This window comes from Gigantopelta aegis, chromosome 3, assembly GCF_016097555.1.
Source record: "Gigantopelta aegis isolate Gae_Host chromosome 3, Gae_host_genome, whole genome shotgun sequence".
Taxonomy (NCBI): domain Eukaryota; kingdom Metazoa; phylum Mollusca; class Gastropoda; order Neomphalida; family Peltospiridae; genus Gigantopelta; species Gigantopelta aegis.
Genome location: NC_054701.1, coordinates 96,066,171 through 96,086,207, shown reverse-complemented (window position 1 = coordinate 96,086,207; position 20,037 = coordinate 96,066,171). Strand labels below are relative to the sequence as shown.

The 20,037-nt window shown below is 35.4% G+C and overlaps 1 protein-coding gene across 8 annotated transcripts in view; it reads right to left on the bottom strand.

The window, feature by feature from the left end:
• Positions 1 to 20,037, bottom strand: part of LOC121369414 (monoacylglycerol lipase ABHD6-like) — a 50,253-nt gene that overhangs the window by 29,778 nt on the left and 438 nt on the right. For 5 of the 8 annotated variants that reach the window (XM_041494512.1, XM_041494507.1, XM_041494506.1 and 2 more), the window contains exons 2-6: positions 14,713 to 14,842; positions 12,936 to 13,095; positions 7,048 to 7,164; positions 3,508 to 3,640; positions 1,574 to 1,737 (exon numbers count right to left, since the gene is read on the bottom strand). In XM_041494512.1, the coding sequence (XP_041350446.1) occupies positions 1,574 to 1,737; positions 3,508 to 3,640; positions 7,048 to 7,164; positions 12,936 to 13,095; positions 14,713 to 14,813 (675 nt within the window). In that variant the 5' untranslated portion in view covers positions 14,814 to 14,842. The remainder of the gene's footprint in view (positions 1 to 1,573; positions 1,738 to 3,507; positions 3,641 to 7,047; positions 7,165 to 12,935; positions 13,096 to 14,712; positions 14,843 to 20,037) is intronic. The other 3 variants (XM_041494508.1, XM_041494510.1, XM_041494511.1) reach the window with 1 other exon arrangement.

Sequence of the window (20,037 nt, the reverse complement as noted above, 5' to 3'; positions counted from 1 at the left end):
ACCTGGAAGAGAAACCTTCCCTGCTTCAGCCGAAACAGGGAGCAACAGCGCCCCCTCCACGCCAAGCGGCGCTTCGGGTTTACTGGTATCACCATGAAGATGGCAAACAGACGAGGAGGCGCCCTTGTGCCTACCACTTGTCCGCGAGCTCTTTGAACTGGACACCGACTGAATTCGGTATGGAGCACGATCCCGGAGGTTGCCACTGTGCTCCGCCCGTCCCGTTCAAATCATCCTCTTTCGCTCGGCGTCTTTTGAGCGATTTTAACACTCTAGTGGAACAACTAGCACAGCTGCCATATGCAATGTGACTACATTCGTACAAATCCTGAGGCAAAAATTTTACTACAGAACTCGAACACGACTGCAATGGAGGACTGCAGAATCAAAAACGAGGATATACGGTCTACCCAATGCGCGGGTGTAGGTTATACATCCGGCAAGGGGAGATAATTCTGCAGTGGAGGTTATAATTCAGGGTCGTATAGCATTGTTGTTGTGCTAGTACGGTAAGTTGAATAAGACTAAGAGCGATTTAACACTCTAGTGGACAACTAGCACAGCTGCCATATGCAATGTGACTACATTCGTACAAATCCAGCTACGTAGAGCGATTTAACACTCTAGTGGACAACTAGCACAGCTGCCATTTAACACTACAAATAGTACTTAGGACAAGTGGACTAGCACAGCTGCCATATGCAATGTGACTACATTCGTACAAATCCAGCTACTTAGAGCGATTTAACACTCTAGTGGACAACTAGCACAGCTGCCATATGCAATGTGACTACATTCGTACAAATCCAGCTACATAGAGCGATTTAACACTCTAGTGGACAACTAGCACAGCTGCCATATGCAATGTGACTACATTCGTACAAATCCAGCTACTTAGATCGATTTAACACTCTAGTGGACAACTAGCACAGCTGCCATATGCAATGTGACTACATTCGTACAAATCCAGCTACTTAGAGCGATTTAACACTCTAGTGGACAACTAGCACAGCTGCCATATGTAATGTGACTACATTCGTACAAATCCAGCTACTTAGAGCGATTTAACACTCTAGTGGACAACTAGCACAGCTGCCATATGCAATGTGACTACATTCGTAAAAGATGTCAACTTTGACAGATTACAACATTAATGTATTTTATAACGTTTACATTGGAATGGTTTTGAGACCAACAGCAGTGAAACAACTTAGATGAAGTCTCTAGAGCCTCCAATTAGGTGCTTTGTAGACACACAGGTCTAACATGTTGTGACCCCAACCTATTTGTCAATCTTGGTTTGTTGTAAACACACAGGTCTAACATGTGACCTCAACCTGTTTGTCAATCTTGGTCTTGTGGTAGACACACAGGTCTAACATGCTTTGACCCCCACCTGTTTGTCAATCTTGGTCTTGTGGTAGACACACAGGTCTAACATGTTTTGACCCCCACCTGTTTGTCAATCTTGGTCTTGTGGTAGACACACAGGTCTAACATGTTTTGACCCCCACCTGTTTGTCAATCTTGGTCTTGTGGTAGACACACATGTCTAACATGTTTTGACCCCCACCTGTTTGTCAATCTTGGTTTTGTGGTAGACACACATGTCCAACATGTTCTGCAATGCCTCTGCGTCCTGTGGGAGTAGTGAGCAATCGTGAACTGTGAACTCGTCCCCCTTCTCGATCGCCTTGTCCACCTGCTTGAAAAAATCTGACTCGGTCGGCGTCTTCACTACAAATAGACAGGTGTTGAAATACCACAACATAAAATATACACTCAAACACTTTACAAACATACATACACTCAAACACTTTACAAACATACATACACTCAAACACTTTACAAACACACAAACACTCAAACACTTCACAAACATACATGTACACTCAAACACTTTACAAACACGTATACACTCAAACACTTTACAAACACGCATACACTCAAACACTTTACAAACATGCATACACTCAAACACTTTACAAACATACATACACTCAAACACTTTACTACGATGTAGTTTTCACTATTAAAGCCGTTTTTGATCATTTAAATTAGAGGTACTTACATTTTATTACTTAGAATTTGCATTTTCATATGCCTAAAGTAGTTTTGGTCATCCAGGTTTTAGTAATACCCCAAAATGCATTCTAAAATTCTAAAAACACACAGTCAACTGAGAAGTAATGGTTATCGAGACAAACTACAGTCAAACGTCGATAACTCGATCCTACCTCTGAACTCTATAAACTATGCATCCCCAGTTGAAAGGCGAATTAATATATCAGTCACCTCACCCCACGAAACCCTATCCCATCCCACCCCAGTTGTTGGCATCTTCGACGCCTGTTGTACATTCATTTTGTAAAAGTAATTAAATAAAACAAAAAAGATCACCCAGATGAATTTGAAATATATGCTTGGGTATATAGGCTACAATAGTAACATTGATGGATTTTACAGCTGAAAAAAGAAGGCATTAACATACATATATTATATAAATAACAAAGAGTAACGTTGACGTATTTTACAGATGTCAAAACATGGCGGAACGTAACTAACAAATAAAACACTGAATGCCGAATAACACTATAAGCACATTTGTTTTACACAAAATTATTTACGCTTCGCACCTCTACTTTCTTTCTCCAATCTGGCCACCCACCTCCATTTCTGGGCTCTACGCAAGATTGCTTGGACGAGAAGAAAGCAGAACTTTTTAAGACCGATCTGGCAAACCCCACATTACTGGGTCCATCCCAAGATTGCTCGATCTGTGATGTATCAATTTTTAACATAACTAAATGACTGGTAATTGATAAATATTAACTGATACATAAATAGAAAAGCTAAAGTTTGACACGATTCATGCCTTTGAGAGCAAAAACAAACAGCGCTAATAATTATTACAAATGCTGTTTGTAGTTAACCAGACTGTGTCTGTTAGTAAGTGTTACATAGCGAGGCTCTTCATCACGGACGAACACTGACTACCAAACACAGAATCATTTCGTTCCGCTTAGTCGGCAATCTATTATTGTGTAATTACCATCTTAATCCTCAACAGTCAAGACCATCCAAGACAGGCGTGCTTCGCTTGATTGACATACTATCGGCAATGACAGTTTGATCAATCCACACACGTCAAGTTTTAGAGGTGCATAATTCTATTAAATCTTTATGGCGGGACCAAAAAATTAGGTCGAGAGATACAGGTTATCGAGTTTTCGAAGTTTGAGTTTTCGAAGGTTGTTATTACTAGTTTGTATAGCAACTCGGTCGGGACCGTCACTTCAGAGCGAGAGATCGAAGGTGGGGTGATCGAAGTTTGACTGTAGTTATTTTTAGATGGTATTTCCCCGTTTAAACATCACAGATTTTAGCTTCCCTCTGTTATAACTTTATCCAAATGTGTTGCAGGTATGTAAATTTAGTGTCCATTTTGATGTGCTGAAGCTAGGGTCTGTGCGTTTAAGTACTGTTATGGGAATCAAGTTGACTCACTTGCTGGACAGATCAGCGTCAGTCGTTCAATCTGCTCGGGATATCGAGAAGCATACAGACCCGAGATCGCGCCTCCAAGTGACGTCCCAATCAGGTGAAATGGACTTTTGTCCAAACCAACAAGTTCTACAAACTGAAAATAAGAACATTAAATATTTTACATATCAGGTAATATGGTTTGGAATAATTTAAAAGATATGGCCTTAAACTAGAGCTGGATGGTATACTGTATATACCGTTCAGTATCGGTATCATTTCAATATTGATTTACTATACCAAGCAAACTTCAAAATACCGACATTTCAGTATTGAAAAATGTTATCTGCCATTTAGTAAAGCACTAACAATATATCTAACGAATGCAAAATAGCTGAAAAGAAGAGAGAAATGAGAGCCTTGTCTATGGAATTTAATTTTATTTAGATGAAATTAGCGGATGAGACTTAACTCAGGCATGCATTTAAAGCCGAGTATACCGAAAATACCGCTCAATACCATAAATACTGAATACTGTAGCGATACTGAGGTAAATCACCCCAAAAATACTGATACCGACACTTAAACCAGAAATTGCAGTACCACCCAACTCTACCTTAAACTGTGTTTAATAAAAGAATAATTTTTAAAAGCAAATGAAACTTAAACTTTTTGAGTTAATAATAAACAATTCATATAACCTAAGATAAAAGTTTAAAAAACAACAAATATTATGCAGGGCTTCTAGATTATGGTAGCCCCACTTCCATAGCTAGTGATATACAGTGTCTGGTTAGTAAATAACTTGTCAAATGCTACATTTACATATTTTGTAAATATGGATATCCTGCCCCCTCTTTCCACTGACAATGTAATACGGCTTTCTATGTTCTATCTCAGTCTTTAGGTGATATACCTCATTATTACTATTAGTAAAATTGTATTTATTTAAAGTAGGGCTATTGAATTTTTAATCATGTCTAGTACATTTCTAAAATCACTGATCCCATGACTAGTGGATTTTTATAAAATTCTAGAAGCCCTGTATTATGACTTATTTAGATTATAACCACAGCGGTCACTCATAATGCGGAAAATATTTTTCCTATTTTATCTGTGACAAATATTCTGCATTGGTGTAACATACACTACTACCGGATGATTGGATGCTTACAAACCAATAACCTTGTCGATACTACATACATGACATCTGTATGACATCATCATGATTTGACTAACACACAAAATGATGTCACATGACACCATCATGATTTGACTAACATACAAAATGATATCAAATGACATCATCATGATTTGACTAACACACAAAATGGTGTCACATGACACCATCATGATTTGACTAACACACAAAATGATGTCACATGACACCATCATGATTTAACTAACACACAAAATGATGTCACATGACACCATCATGATTTGACTAACACACAAAATGATGTCAAATGACATCATCATGATTTGACTAACACACAAAATGGTGTCACATGACACCATCATGATTTGACTAACACACAAAATGATGTCACATAGCTCAAAGAGTTTGCATTACAGATTTCTGTTTTCAGTGTTAAACTTGTAATAAAATGTTACTTTAATGTAATTCATTACAGATTTCTGTTTTCAGTGTTAAACTTGTGATAAAATGTTCCTTTAATGTAATGCATTACAGACTTTTTTTAACAGAATATATAGAACTTTGTTTTTTGAAAATTATCTGTAAACATGATTAAAATACAAAGTAAATGATATTTACTAACTGACACATATCACAAATATGTAGTTTCACTGGTGATATACTAAACTGACACATATCACAAATATGTAGTTTTAAATGAGATTTACTGAACTGATTAGTTCAGTAAATCTCATTTAAAACTAGGACAGGATTAGACCCAGGTATGTGTGACAGGGTGACGACCTAATGGGGACAGGCTTAGAACCAGGTATGTGTGACAGGGTGACAACCTAACGGGGACAGGATTAGAACCAGGTATGTGTGACTGGGTGATGACTTAAGGGGGACAGGATTAGAACCAGGTATGTGTGACTGGGTGATGACCTAAGGGGGACAGGATTAGAACCAGGTGTGTCTGACTGGGTGACGACCTAACGGGGACAGGATTAGAACAAAGTATGTGTGACAGGGTGACGACCTAACGGGGATAGGCTTAGAACCAGTATGTGTGACTGGGTGACGACCTAACGGGGACAGGATTAGAACCAGGTATATGTGACAGGATGACGACCTAACGGGGATAGGCTTAGAACAAGGTATGTGTGACAGGGTGATGACCTAACGGGGACAGGATTAGAACCAGGTATGTGTGACAGGGTGATGACCTAAACAGGACAGGATTAGAACCAGGCGTGTCTGACTGGGTGATGACCCAAAGAGGACAGGATTAGAACCAGGTATGTCTGACTGAGTGACGACCTAAAGAGGACAGGATTAGAACCTGTAGACTGCCGTATAACTCACCCTGTAAACTGACATGTAACTTACCTTGTAACTCTTCTCGAGGAATAGGTCAAAAGACGTTCTCACTCTCATTGCAATATAACTAAGTGTAGACTGCCGTATAACTCACCTTGTATACTGCTGTATAATTCACCCTGTAGACTGCTGTATAACTCACCCTGTAGACTGCCATATAACTCACCTTGTAGACTGCCGTATAACACCTTGTAGACTGCTGTATAACTCATCTTGTATACTGCTGTATAATTCACCCTGTAGACTGCTGTATAACTCACCCTGTAGACTGCCATATAACTCACCTTGTAGACTACTGTATAACACCTTGTAGACTGCCGTATAACTCACTTTGTAGACTACTGTATAACTCACTTTGTAGACTGCCATGTAGCTCACCTTGTAGAGTGCTGTATAACTGACTTTGTATATTGCTGTATAACTGACCTTGTATATTGCTGTATAACTGATCTTGTAGACTGCCATGTAGCTCACCTTGTAGACTGCCATGTAGCTCACATTGTAGACTGCCCTATAACTCACATTGTAGACTGCCCTATAACTAACATTGTAGACTGCCGTATAACTCACCCTGTAGACTGCCGTATAACTCACCTTGTAGACTGCTATATAACTCACCTTGTATATTGCAGTATAACTCATCTTGTATATTGCTGTATAACTGACATTGTATATTGCCACATAACTCACCTTGTAGACTGCCATATAACTCACCTTGTAGACTGCCGTATTACTCACTTTGTAGACTGCCATATAACTCACCTTGTAGGCTGCCCTATAACTCACCCTGTAGACTGCCGTATAACTCACGTTGTAGACTGCTATATAACTCACCTTGTATATTGCAGTATAACTCATCTTGTAGACTGCCATATAACTCACCTTGTAGACTGCCCTATAACTCACTATACTGCCATATAACTCACCTTGTAGACTGCCATATAACTCACCTTGTATATTGCTGTATAACTCACCTTGCAGACTGCTGTATAACTCACCTTGTAGACTGCTGTATAACTCACCTTGTAGACTGCTGTATAACTCACCGTGTGTATCTTCTCGAGGAACAGGTCAAAAGAGACGTCCTCACTCTCGCTTGGAGTGCTGGTTGCACCGTGCCCGGGAAGATCAACTGCCACCAGGTGAATGTCGTGAGACAACTTCTGTAACCAGATATCAGCTGAATTTAACATTATAATTATACTAACGTCTCAGACAATGTGACTTCTGTAACCAAATACCAGCAGAGTTTAACATTATAATCATATGAGTATCTCAGACACCACAACATTAAACAAAACAATGTAGGTACCTGTATATGAAAATGATGTTACACAAGACAATGTAGGTACCTGTATATGAAAATGACGTTACACAAGACAATGTAGGTTCCTGTATATGAAAATGATGTTACACAAGACAATGTAGGTACCTGTATATGAAAATGACGTTACACAAGACAATGTAGGTTCCTGTATATGAAAATGATGTTACACAAGACAATGTAGGTACCTGTATATGAAAATGACATTACATAAGACAATGTAGGTACCTGTATATGAAAATGACATTAAACAAGACACTGTAGGTACCTGTATATGAAAATGATGTTACACAAGACAATGTAGGTTCCTGTATATGGAAATGATATGTTACACAAGACAAAGTAGGTTCCTGTATATGAAAATGACATTAAACAAGACAATTTAGGTACCTGTATATGAAAATGACATTAAACAAGACAATGTAGGTTCCTGTATATGAAAATGACATTACACAAGACAATTTAGGTACCTGTATATGAAAATGATATGTTACACAAGACAATGTAGGTACCTGTATATGGAAATGATATGTTACACAAGACAAAGTAGGTTCCTGTATATGAAAATGACATTAAACAAGACAATTTAGGTACCTGTATATGAAAATGATATGTTACACAAGACAATGTAGGTACCTGTATATGGAAATGATATGTTACACAAGACAAAGAAGGTTCCTGTATATGAAAATGACATTAAACAAGACAATTTAGGTACCTGTATATGAAAATGATATGTTACACAAGACAATGTAGGTACCTGTATATGGAAATGATATGTTACACAAGACAAAGTAGGTTCCTGTATATGAAAATGACATTAAACAAGACAATTTAGGTACCTGTATATGAAAATGATATGTTACACAAGACAATGTAGGTACCTGTATATGAATATGATATGTTACACAAGACAATGTAGGTTCCTGTATATGGAAATGATATGTTACACAAGACAATGTAGGTTCCTGTATATGAAAATGACATTAAACAAGACAATTTAGGTACCTGTATATGAAAATGACATTAAACAAGACAATTTAGGTACCTGTATATGAAAATGATATGTTACACAAGACAATGTAGGTACCTGTATATGAAAATGACATTACACAAGACAATGTAGGTACCTGTATATGAAAATGACATTAAACAAGACAATGTAGGTACCTGTATATGAAAATGACATTAAACAAGACAATGTAGGTACCTATATATGAAGATGACGTTAAACAAGACAGTGTAGGTACCTGTATATGAAAATGACATTAAACAAGACAGTGTAGGTACCTGTATATGAAAATGACGTTACACAAGACAGTGTAGGTTCCTGTATATGAAAATGACTTTACACAAGACAATGAAAATGATGTTAAACAAGACAATGTACATATAGGTACCTGTATATGAAAATGACATTACATAAGACAATGTAGGTACCTGTATATGGAAATGACATTAAACAAGACACTGTAGGTACCTGTATATGAAAATGACATTAAACAAGACAATGTAGGTACCTGTATATGAAAATGGCACTAAACAAGACAATGTAGGTTCCTGTATATGAAAATGACATTACACAAGACACTGTAGGTACCAGTATATGAAAATGATGTTACACAAGACAATGTAGGTTCCTGTATATGAAAATGATGTTACACAAGACAATTTAGGTACCTGTATATGAAAATGATATGTTACACAAGACAATGTAGGTACCTATGAAAATGACATTAAACAAGACAATGTAGGTACCTGTATATGAAAATGATGTTAAACAAGACAATGTAGGTACCTGTATATGGAAATGACATTAAACAAGACACTGTAGGTACCTGTATATGAAAATGACGTTACACAAGACAATGTAGGTTCCTGTATATGAAAATGATGTTAAACAAGACAATGTAGGTACCTGTATATGAAAATGACATTACATAAGACAATGTAGGTACCTGTATATGAAAATGACATTAAACAAGACACTGTAGGTACCTGTATATGAAAATGATGTTACACAAGACAATGTAGGTTCCTGTATATGAAAATGATGTTACACAAGACAATGTAGGTTCCTGTATATGAAAATGACATTAAACAAGACAATGTAGGTACCTGTAGGCCTATATGAAAATGACATTAAACAAGACAATGTAGGTACCTGTATATGAAAATGACATTACACAAGACACTGTAGGTACCTGTATATGAAAATGATGTTACACAAGACAATGTAGGTTCCTGTATATGAAAATGATGTTACACAAGACAATTTAGGTACCTGTATATGAAAATGATATATTACACAAGACAATGTAGGTACCTGTATATGGAAATGACATTAAACAAGACAGTGTAGGTTCCTGTATATGAAAATTACATTAAACAAGACAATGTAGGTACCTGTATATGAAAATGACATTAAACAAGACAGTGTAGGTACCTGTATATGAAAATGACGTTACACAAGACAATGTAGGTTCCTGTATATAAAAATGATGTTACACAAGACAATGTAGGTTCCTGTATATGAAAATGATGTTAAACAAGACAATGTAGGTACCTGTATATGAAAATGACATTAAACAAGACAATGTAGGTACCTGTAGGCTTATATGAAAATGACATTAAACAAGACAATGTAGGTACCTGTATATGAAAATGACATTACACAAGACACTGTAGGTACCTGTATATGAAAATGATGTTACACAAGACAATGTAGGTTCCTGTATATGAAAATGATGTTACACAAGACAATTTAGGTACCTGTATATGAAAATGATATGTTACACAAGACAATGTAGGTACCTGTATATGGAAATGATATGTTATACAAGACAAAGTAGGTTCCTGTATTTGAAAATGACATTAAACAAGACAGTGTAGGTTCCTGTATATGAAAATTACATTAAACAAGACAATGTAGGTACCTGTATATGAAAATGACATTAAACAAGACAGTGTAGGTACCTGTACATGAAAATGACATTACACAAGACAATGTAGGTTCCTGTATATGAAAATGACATTAAACAAGACAATGTAGGTACCTGTATATGAAAATGACATTACACAAGACAATGTAGGTACCTGTATATGAAAATGACATTAAACAAGACAATGTAGGTACCTGTATATGAAAATTACATTAAACAAGACAATGCAGGTACCTGTATATGAAAATGACATTAAACAAGACACTGTAGGTACCTGTATATGAAAATGACATTAAACAAGACAGTGTAGGTTCCTGTATATGAAAATGATGTTACACAAGACAAAGTAGGTTCCTGTATATGAAAATGACATTAAACAAGACAATTTAGGTACCTGTATATGAAAATGATATGTTACACAAGATAATGTAGGTACCTGTATATGAAAATGACATTAAACAAGACAATGTAGGTACCTGTATATGAAAATGACATTAAACAAGACAATGCAGGTACCTGTATATGAAAATGACATTAAACAAGACAATGTAGGTACCTGTATATGAAAATGACGTTACACAAGACAATGTAGGTACCTGTTTATGAAAATGACGTTACACAAGACAATGTAGGTACCTGTATATGAAAATGACGGTATACAAGACAGTGTAGGTTCCTGTATATGAAAATGACGTTATACAAGACAATGTAGGTACCTGTATATGAAAATGAGGTTACACAAGACAATGTAAGTTCCTGTATATGAAAATGATGTTAAACAAGACAATGTAGGTACCTGTATATGAAAATGACATTACATAAGACAATGTAGGTACATGTATATATGAAAATGATGTTACACAAGACAATGTAGGTTCCTGTATATGAAAATGATGTTACACAAGACAATGTAGCTACCTGTATATGGAAATGATATGTTACACAAGACAAAGTAGGTTCCTGTATATGAAAATGACATTAAACAAGACAATTTAGGTACCTGTATATGAAAATGATATGTTACACAAGACATTGTAGGTACCTGTATATGGAAATGACATTAAACAAGACAATTTAGGTACCTGTATATGAAAATGATATATTACACAAGACAATGTAGGTACCTGTATATGGAAATGATATGTTACACAAGACAAAGTAGGTTTCTGTATATGAAAATGACGTTAAACAAGACAGTGTAGGTACCTGTATATGAAAATGACGTTAAACAAGACAATGTAGGTACCTGTATATGAAAATGACGTTACACAAGACAGTGTAGGTTCCTGTATATGAAAATGATCTTACACAAGACAAATGTATGTACATAAGACAGTGCTCTACAAAGCAAGTTCAAATTTACTCTTCCCTGGCCAAAGTATAATATTTTAGTAGCTAGCCACTTATATTTAGTAGCCAGCTAATATATTCTTGTAATTAAATGCCGTAATTGTTATTAGGACCACATTCTAATGAACTTGTGAAGGGGTAATTCCTAGTTGTTAAATACTAATTACAAGTTACTGTTTGTGTCCGTTGCCACTAAAACAGTGAAGGACTATTAACTATCATTATCAAATTCCGTACCCAATAATTTTATTAAACGAAATTAAGCAAATTACTATTTTAATGGCACTGCTAAGATATGCATTTAAATTGCAGTACTCATTAAAAGTTAAATAAAAGTATTATGATAATAATTACCAGGCTTCAACATGTTACTAGTAGTTACCAATCAGCTACCTAACTTTTGGTTTAAATAATATTTATTTTCATCAAATACTGCCTTGCAAATCTGTAAATACCGTTTTGTAAATAGTTGTGTCTTTAAAGCCATCTAAAGTCGAGTCATGAAAATATAAACATGTTTTCATTCTCCACTGGTGAACACGACTTCTGACGTGATTAAAACAACATTCATGACTGGAGACAACGTTATTGTGGAGGGACCCGTTATCACGATAAGCACGACATGATTGGAGCTCAGCATAACACATATATAAGTCGACATTTAAAATAATTAACGTTTGAGTTTGAAACAGACAAGTAAAGACACACAGTGAATCAACAATCTCATTTTAATACATAAATAAAACCAGGCTCTAAATGGGACAAGACCGACTTGGTCCAAAACTGAACTGGGGCCAATTTATTTCCAAACGCTTGAAATTCAAATCAAGGGAGATAACATCATAATGAAGTATTACCTCCCTTAACGTCACCGTTATTCATAGTCCGATTAACTTGTCTCAAACTTTTATTTTTCTAACAAACTACCGATAGAAAACATGTTTTATGGAAGATACATTGCTACTGGTCCGCTGTGTTTTCCGATGTCCAGTTTTGTTTACAGATTAAAGTAACATTATTGGACAGTCGCCAACTGGCGAATGTGATTTTATTTTTTAGATGCCAGGGAATGTTTTTAGTCGCCATGGTGAGTATTTTACTCACATTGTCTTTTATAGAGTTTTGTTTGAGTTACCCCAGACTAACTGGTAATGCATTTCATCATCTCACACACAAGTACATTTGCCCCATAACACGACAAGTACAGTTACCCCCACCCCCACAATGTCTTTAAAGAAGTTTATAATGTAGATAATGAGTCTAAAGAAACTGTATGATCCTATGTGTTGGACAACATGTAAGTGAAAAAGTTAAGAACCTTAAAGAACTGCATGAACTGATCCTTCGACGCGGTGAATCCATGGATGAAAAGAATCGATGATTTGCCAGGAGTTGGGCGACCTCGCTCAGCATAGCAGTAGATAAAACCATCTTCTCCTATATACTTGATCTCCATGTGACTCAGATACTGGTACAACCTACAAACAGTCCTATGTTATACTTATCTCCATGTGACTCAGATACTGGTACAACCTAAAAACAGTCCTACATTATATATTTATCGCCATGTGACTCAAATACTGGTACAACCTAAAAACACTCCTACATTATATACACATCTCCATGTGACTCAGATACTGGTACAACCTACAAACAGTCCTATGTTATACTTATCTCCATGTGACTCAGATACTGGGTACAACCTACAAACAGTCCTATGTTATACTTATCTCCATGTGACTCAGATACTGGTACAACCTAAAAACAGTCCTATGTTATACTTGATCTCCATGTGACTCAGATACTGGTACAACCTACAAACAGTCCTATGTTATACTTATCTCCATGTGACTCAGATACTGGTACAACCTACAAACAGTCCTATGTTATACTTGATCTCCATGTGACTCAGATACTGGTACAACCTACAAACAGTCCTATGTTATATTTATCTCCATGTGACTCAGATACTGGTACAACCTACAAACAGTCCTATGTTATACTTATCTCCATGTGACTCAGATACTGGTACAACCTAAAAACAGTCCTACATTATATATTTATCGCCATGTGACTCAAATACTGGTACAACCTAAAAACAGTCCTACATTATATACACATCTCCATGTGACTCAGATACTGGTACAACCTACATGTATATTATAATTACAATGTATCGATCTCCATGTGACCTAAAAACATACCTATATTATTTGTATCTCCATGTGACAACTTATATTCACACAAATAATCCTATATTTCTTACACACCTGTTGGTGAGAACATCATTTGTTGTTTTTGATAACACATATAGTGTTAACACACATACCTGCGATAAAATTATAAAGACATATGACTGGTTGCTCCTAGGTGATGACCACATCACCAATGCCATACCATCCAATGAAAAAACCCACAGTCAAATCGATCTCTCTGTGACATACAAGTTAATCTGATTGACATGTCTGTGATGCACAAGTTAACTGTAAGCGCTAGGGCCATACATAGCTTTTTAGAAATAGAATACTACATTTGTGTCCGTTAGATACCATTTATCTTACAACTCCTGCAACCACCGTTTCTATTGACAGAATATGATGATGGATAAAGTAGTGATATCCTGCAGGATATGACTTTTGACGTCACTCATCACACACATGGCTATATTACAAAATTATTAATTTGACCTCTAGGTCAATATCGTACAATGTGGCTGAAATAACAGAAATAATAGCTTTCCCCTTAATTTTTATGGTCTGCAGGATAAAAATAATAACTAGTTAATAACGTCAGATATCTGCTTTATCCTGTTCAGGCCGAATGAGAAATTCCCATTCTTACCTTCACAGGATAAAGCCGATATCTGACGTCATTAATTACTTATTCTCTATTTAATGGCCACTCATGTAGTATTCTCTATAGAAATATCAATCTAATTCAGTATAATTATAAATTCAGTTTTATATTTCGTCCAGTGGTAACCTCCATACAATAATATATTATACATCAGCATCATATATGTAACAGAGCTTACATATACTTGTATCATGTCATCTTATTTCTACTTGAACCTGAGAACAATCTTTAACACTTACCTTAAACCAAGCTGAACAAGCATTTGAGGGAAGAAGAAATATATGCTGATCAGACCCACAACAGCAGTTGCTAAGGGATACAGGATAAACATCCACATCATTAGTATCAGTTACTGAGTTAAAAAAACTGCTGCAAAATATTGAAAATCTAGCTTTAACATTTATAACATCATTACTAAAAATCTAAAGAAAATGAAAGCAGTATGGTATAGATATAATTATTACTTCAGGCAAACCACCATTCAGTTCATCTGTTGGCTACACGACTTTAAATGCACGCAAATCTCAGGGTTGAAAATTAACATGAAAACCATGATCACCAGCAGGGTCAGTTGAAGAAAAATCTTAATGGCCCTGCTCAAATTCAAGTAGCCCTCCAATTATCACACTGAATTTTAAGTGCATAGTCAAAATCAAAACTAGAATGTTCTTTGTTGAATAAAGACCATGTGCTCACTGTATATATAGTCTGTTTGTGATGAAAGAAAAACCAATGAATTGGCACGTAACTTCATAATGAATAGGGTTAAAATTCATATAAAAACATGTTATTAAGTTTTAAACCAATACCAACTTAAATAAAAAAAATTGAAAAAGAAATCCTGTATAAATAATTAAACACTTTCTTTACAAATTACCTTTTAATTATATATATTATATCTCATTTTTAATACTAGGGTGGAGACAAAATGGTAGAACAGCCAAAGTATGCAGCTTGACTTGCATTGTCTCTGAAGTAAAAGATAATGCAATACAAAGAGACTAAAGGTAGAACTGTGCATGCTTTAGTAAACTAGTCTGGAAGTGGCAGTCCTCTTTGTGGCAATGCAAGAGGGATGAAATAAACTTTGTGGCGATGATGCAAGAAGGATAAAATCTCCAGTATTTCCTCAGGAGTGGCTGTACTATAGACAAAACACTAGATAGAGATCCATGAAATCATCCACTGTTTTGCCAAATGCCCATTCGACTGCACTGTACAGAGATACATGTATGTCTCTGATCATGTATTATGGTTTAGTCATTCAGATTACCTTGGATGTTCCATCAATTGCCTTAAAACCTGTATTAGAAAGGAAGATTTAACCTATGCAGTTTGATGGTAATTTTTAAATGTATTTTTTTTAATTTACACTGAACTTTTTTCTCCCCAAACTTTATTTGAGATATGGTATGGGTTTAAAACTTAATAAATTAATAGGTTTTTATATCAATTTTATTGATTTTATTAATTATAAAGTTAATGCCAATTCATCGGTTCCCTTTTGATGCAGACAGACAATAGCCTCAAAATTAATATTTTCTGCCTCAGTACGTAAAATATAATAATGCATGTGTGTTTGTGCATGTACACGTGTGCATTTAATTTGGGTATTGTAAATGCTACAGTAGTAGGGTACTAATAAAATAAATATCGAAAGAAAAAAATATATTTTACCAAAATATATGATGTACTTTGTTATCATATTACAAAACATAAAAGTGTACTTATTGTTTATTACAGTAAGCTTTGGACAGTTACGTCATCATGTAAGTCTTGGTGTCAAGACTAAAGATCTGATCTGTTCTTATTTCTTGCCAACAGCTTAAACTTAAAACAATACTGACAACAATCAATTACCAGGTAACTGACCTTTGGAATAATCCCTGTATAGTAAGGAGGTTAATGGTTTGATTATTATAAATGTTTATGCTGGGATAAAATATATTAAAGACATTGTTAGTATTGAAAGGAAAGAGCTGAGTTAGTGAGCAAAATATATTTTATCACCAAATGATAACACATGTAAACGATTACTGCAAGGGAACAGTTGGTATTTAGCCTCTCTCTCTCTCTCTCAGTAGGGGATTATGGTGTGTGTCCTAATTAGCACCAACAGCTCTAACTCTAAGGGCCGATTTCTCATCGCCAGTTTAAATCTGATTCGCAGTTTAAACTCAGTTCAAACTCGGCTCAACTAAAATTCTCATTTCTCGTTGCAAATCAAATTTGAATCTTGGATCAAAATCTTCTTGAACCAGGTTTAAGTTAAACCTCCAAATCGGGCGTTTAAGGCCGTGATCCATGGAAACATGGTGGACGCAGACGTTAACGATATGGAAATAATGCTATAAAATAGGCATATATTCAACATACTGCGTGTTTTTAGATTACAGTTTAACCCATTTGATGTATACAGTGACAAAGAATTTCTGCACCGGTTCCGTTTTACCAAAGAAGGTGTGCATAACTTGGAAATTATTTTTTTGTAATCAATTACAACGTATAAAGAGGGGCCATAATATTACACTTATGCAACAACTATTGGTCATGTTGAGGTTTCTTGCAACAGGATCATTTCAAATAGTATGTGCGGATTTAACTTCTATGAGTATAGCAAATGCAAACCGTGCTATCTGTCCCTCCATTTTAGTCATTGCAGCATGAGACAGGGAATACATTATCTGGAGACGAGATAGATGTTACGAAACAAAAAAATTTCAACAGCAGTGTGTGTGTGGGGGGGGGGGGGGGGGGGGGGGGGATAAAATATTATTTTTGAAATTCAATACGAAACCATTCCTGTCATGTTATGCTTTAGAATACCTTTCCAAAGATCTATAACACATGCGTTTAGCATCATTTTTTACCCCTCCCAAGGTCACATGTAGGTTTATAACAATTCGTAATTAGAAAATTGGTCGTAAATGTTTTAACATCTTGTTATAAAGTGTTTTTTATTACTTGAATATGCTTTAATGAGTTACTAAAATGTTAGGGTTTTTCTGTCCCACCACTGGTATAGACAAAGGCCATGGTATGTCCTGTCCTGTTTGTGGGAAAGTGCATATAAACATATCTTGCTACTAATGGAAACTGTACCGACTTTCGTCTGAAAACGTGTTAGAATGACCAAACGTTTGACATCCAACAGCCGATGATTAATTAATCAGTGTGTTCTAGTGGTGTTGTTAAACAAAACATTTTTTTTTATATCTGGACAATATTGAATATACAGATTGTCTGCAAGTCTGAAAGTCGGTATGTTTTCTAGAGTATCCAACTATAACTGCAGAATATGAATCAGTTCTCTTTTCTAGTAAAGTCTTTAGAACAATATTATACATCTTTGCTCTTTTGACGCAAGACTCGGCGACTTTTTTCCAGCATCCTTTTAATTGTTTAGTTGTACGATTTCGGGTGCCTTGAATTGCATTGAATTTCCCTGTTACTTCTGCTGTTTGTTGGGTGTTTTTTTTTTATCCTCGACAACATCCCTATGTTCACTAATAATAGAAATAAGTATTTCTCGTTCATATAAGGTATAATTGTTACTACGGGCTGTCATTACTGGCAAAAAGAAACAAAACATGAACATATGAAGGGGTACATGGAATGTCCGCTTCATGGAACAGCCTGGTATAGTTGAGCGAGATAATGATTTCGCATATGAAATAGGAACTGAAATGAATCATGGTTTATTATGAACTAGGCTTAGTTGAACTAGGCTTAGTTGAACTAGGCTTAGTTGATCTTGACCGAAGGTTTAAAACTAGCTGCTTTGAGCGGTCAACGAGAAATCGGGCCTAAGTGAACAAAGCACTTGGAATTTTGGGAAATGGTCAGAATGACCTGGGGTCATTCTTTTAGCAGCCAACCAGTTTGACACCGATATCTGGTAAATCCTCAGCTGCAACATAAACATTGGTCTCAGCTTGAAATTAATTGACTTAAGCTGAATAACCTTTGGTAATGTGTTTATCTTTGTGGGAGAATGGCTTTCTGACTTTGTTTTTATGTGAAGGATATACATGTACACTAGAGAAGAAACATACAACTTTACATAATTAGAATAGCAAAAAAAGATCATCAGGATAATATTAAAGTAAAAATGCACTTCTATTTATAGAGTGACAGTTATTAAGTGTTTAGAAATAATCTATTTTGTATTGTTAACTTGTTGCATTAGTGCCGGCCAAATTTATATGGGTTGAGGATGATAACAAATGTCTTATTCATGTTACTTCTTCTTGAAGCCATGGTTTAATGATATTGTGGAAGAGTGTTGATATTAATGAGTATGTGTATTTGGTTTGCTAGATGAAGCTTGGTTACTAATGCTATTTAATTGATTAGCCTACACTTTTGTTGAACATGTATTTATATAACTGTTTTCTATTTTGTTAAATATTAGGGCTATACCTGTGGGATATACACTACTTGTATATTGATTTATAGATCCTGGGGATAAATTATCCTTCTATGGAAACCCCAGTGTTCTAATTTACTTATAATTAACTAACCCTATTATTAAAGCCCTTCAGATCCTGAACCTCGTCTTTCTTATTTATATTAATACATATTTACTATATTCATATTTGAGGGTGAAGGTAGTCAATCTGCTCCCTCTGGACTTACGATTATTACTGTATTACACACACACACACCCCCCCCCCCCCTTACGTTAGCATGAAAAAATTATTAAAGCAAAGCAAACATGCAGTCTCTGCAATATGTTTAAGTCTGGCAGTTAAACTATAGAACATGTTCTATGTCTTCTGCTGCAAGATCTGAAGTTCACGCTAGCACTGACACACTGTGTTTTGTCACATTGGATTCAGTTTCAGTGCATTTTTTTTTGAACTGGTACTATACTTGCCAGACCCTAAAATCGATGGTCCAAAATTATGAAATATAAAAACATACCGACTTGTAAACAGTGTTGTCTGCTCGTTAAAATTTTTTGACAAGGGTCAAGGTTAGTAGACCAGTTTTTATTTTAAGGTGGTGAATCATTGTAATAATACAGCTGTCTAAATTGGAATGGTCGACGTCACTTTACATTTCCTTACAATTTATAACAATAAACTGGGTACCGGTATGTGAAGTTTCTGTTTTGACAATGCTGGTAAAATCCCAATACTATTGAAATATATTTGTTTTAACATTACTAATTCAACTGAATGTGTTTGAAGAAAATCTTGTAATTAATTGTTTTTACTATTTACGAAATATAGATTTCAAGTGAAAAATGCAATATTTATTGTGTACGAAGCCAAAACAAAGGTGCGAAAGGTGACTGTCATCGATCTTAGTAAAGAAACATTTCCATGACACAATATTTCAAAACATTAAGAACCATAAAAATCAATGTGCTCTAGTGGTGTCGTTAAAAAAATAACTATACCAGTACCATAACTGAAAGTCGATTCAAACAATGTTTACCTTTAATTAACCAATTATTCAAGTATGTGAATATTTTTATTCAAAGAATAAATAATATCTGTAATCTAATACAATTCTCACAATATCTGTCTAATAAAATTCTACGTAGAAAGTTTCAA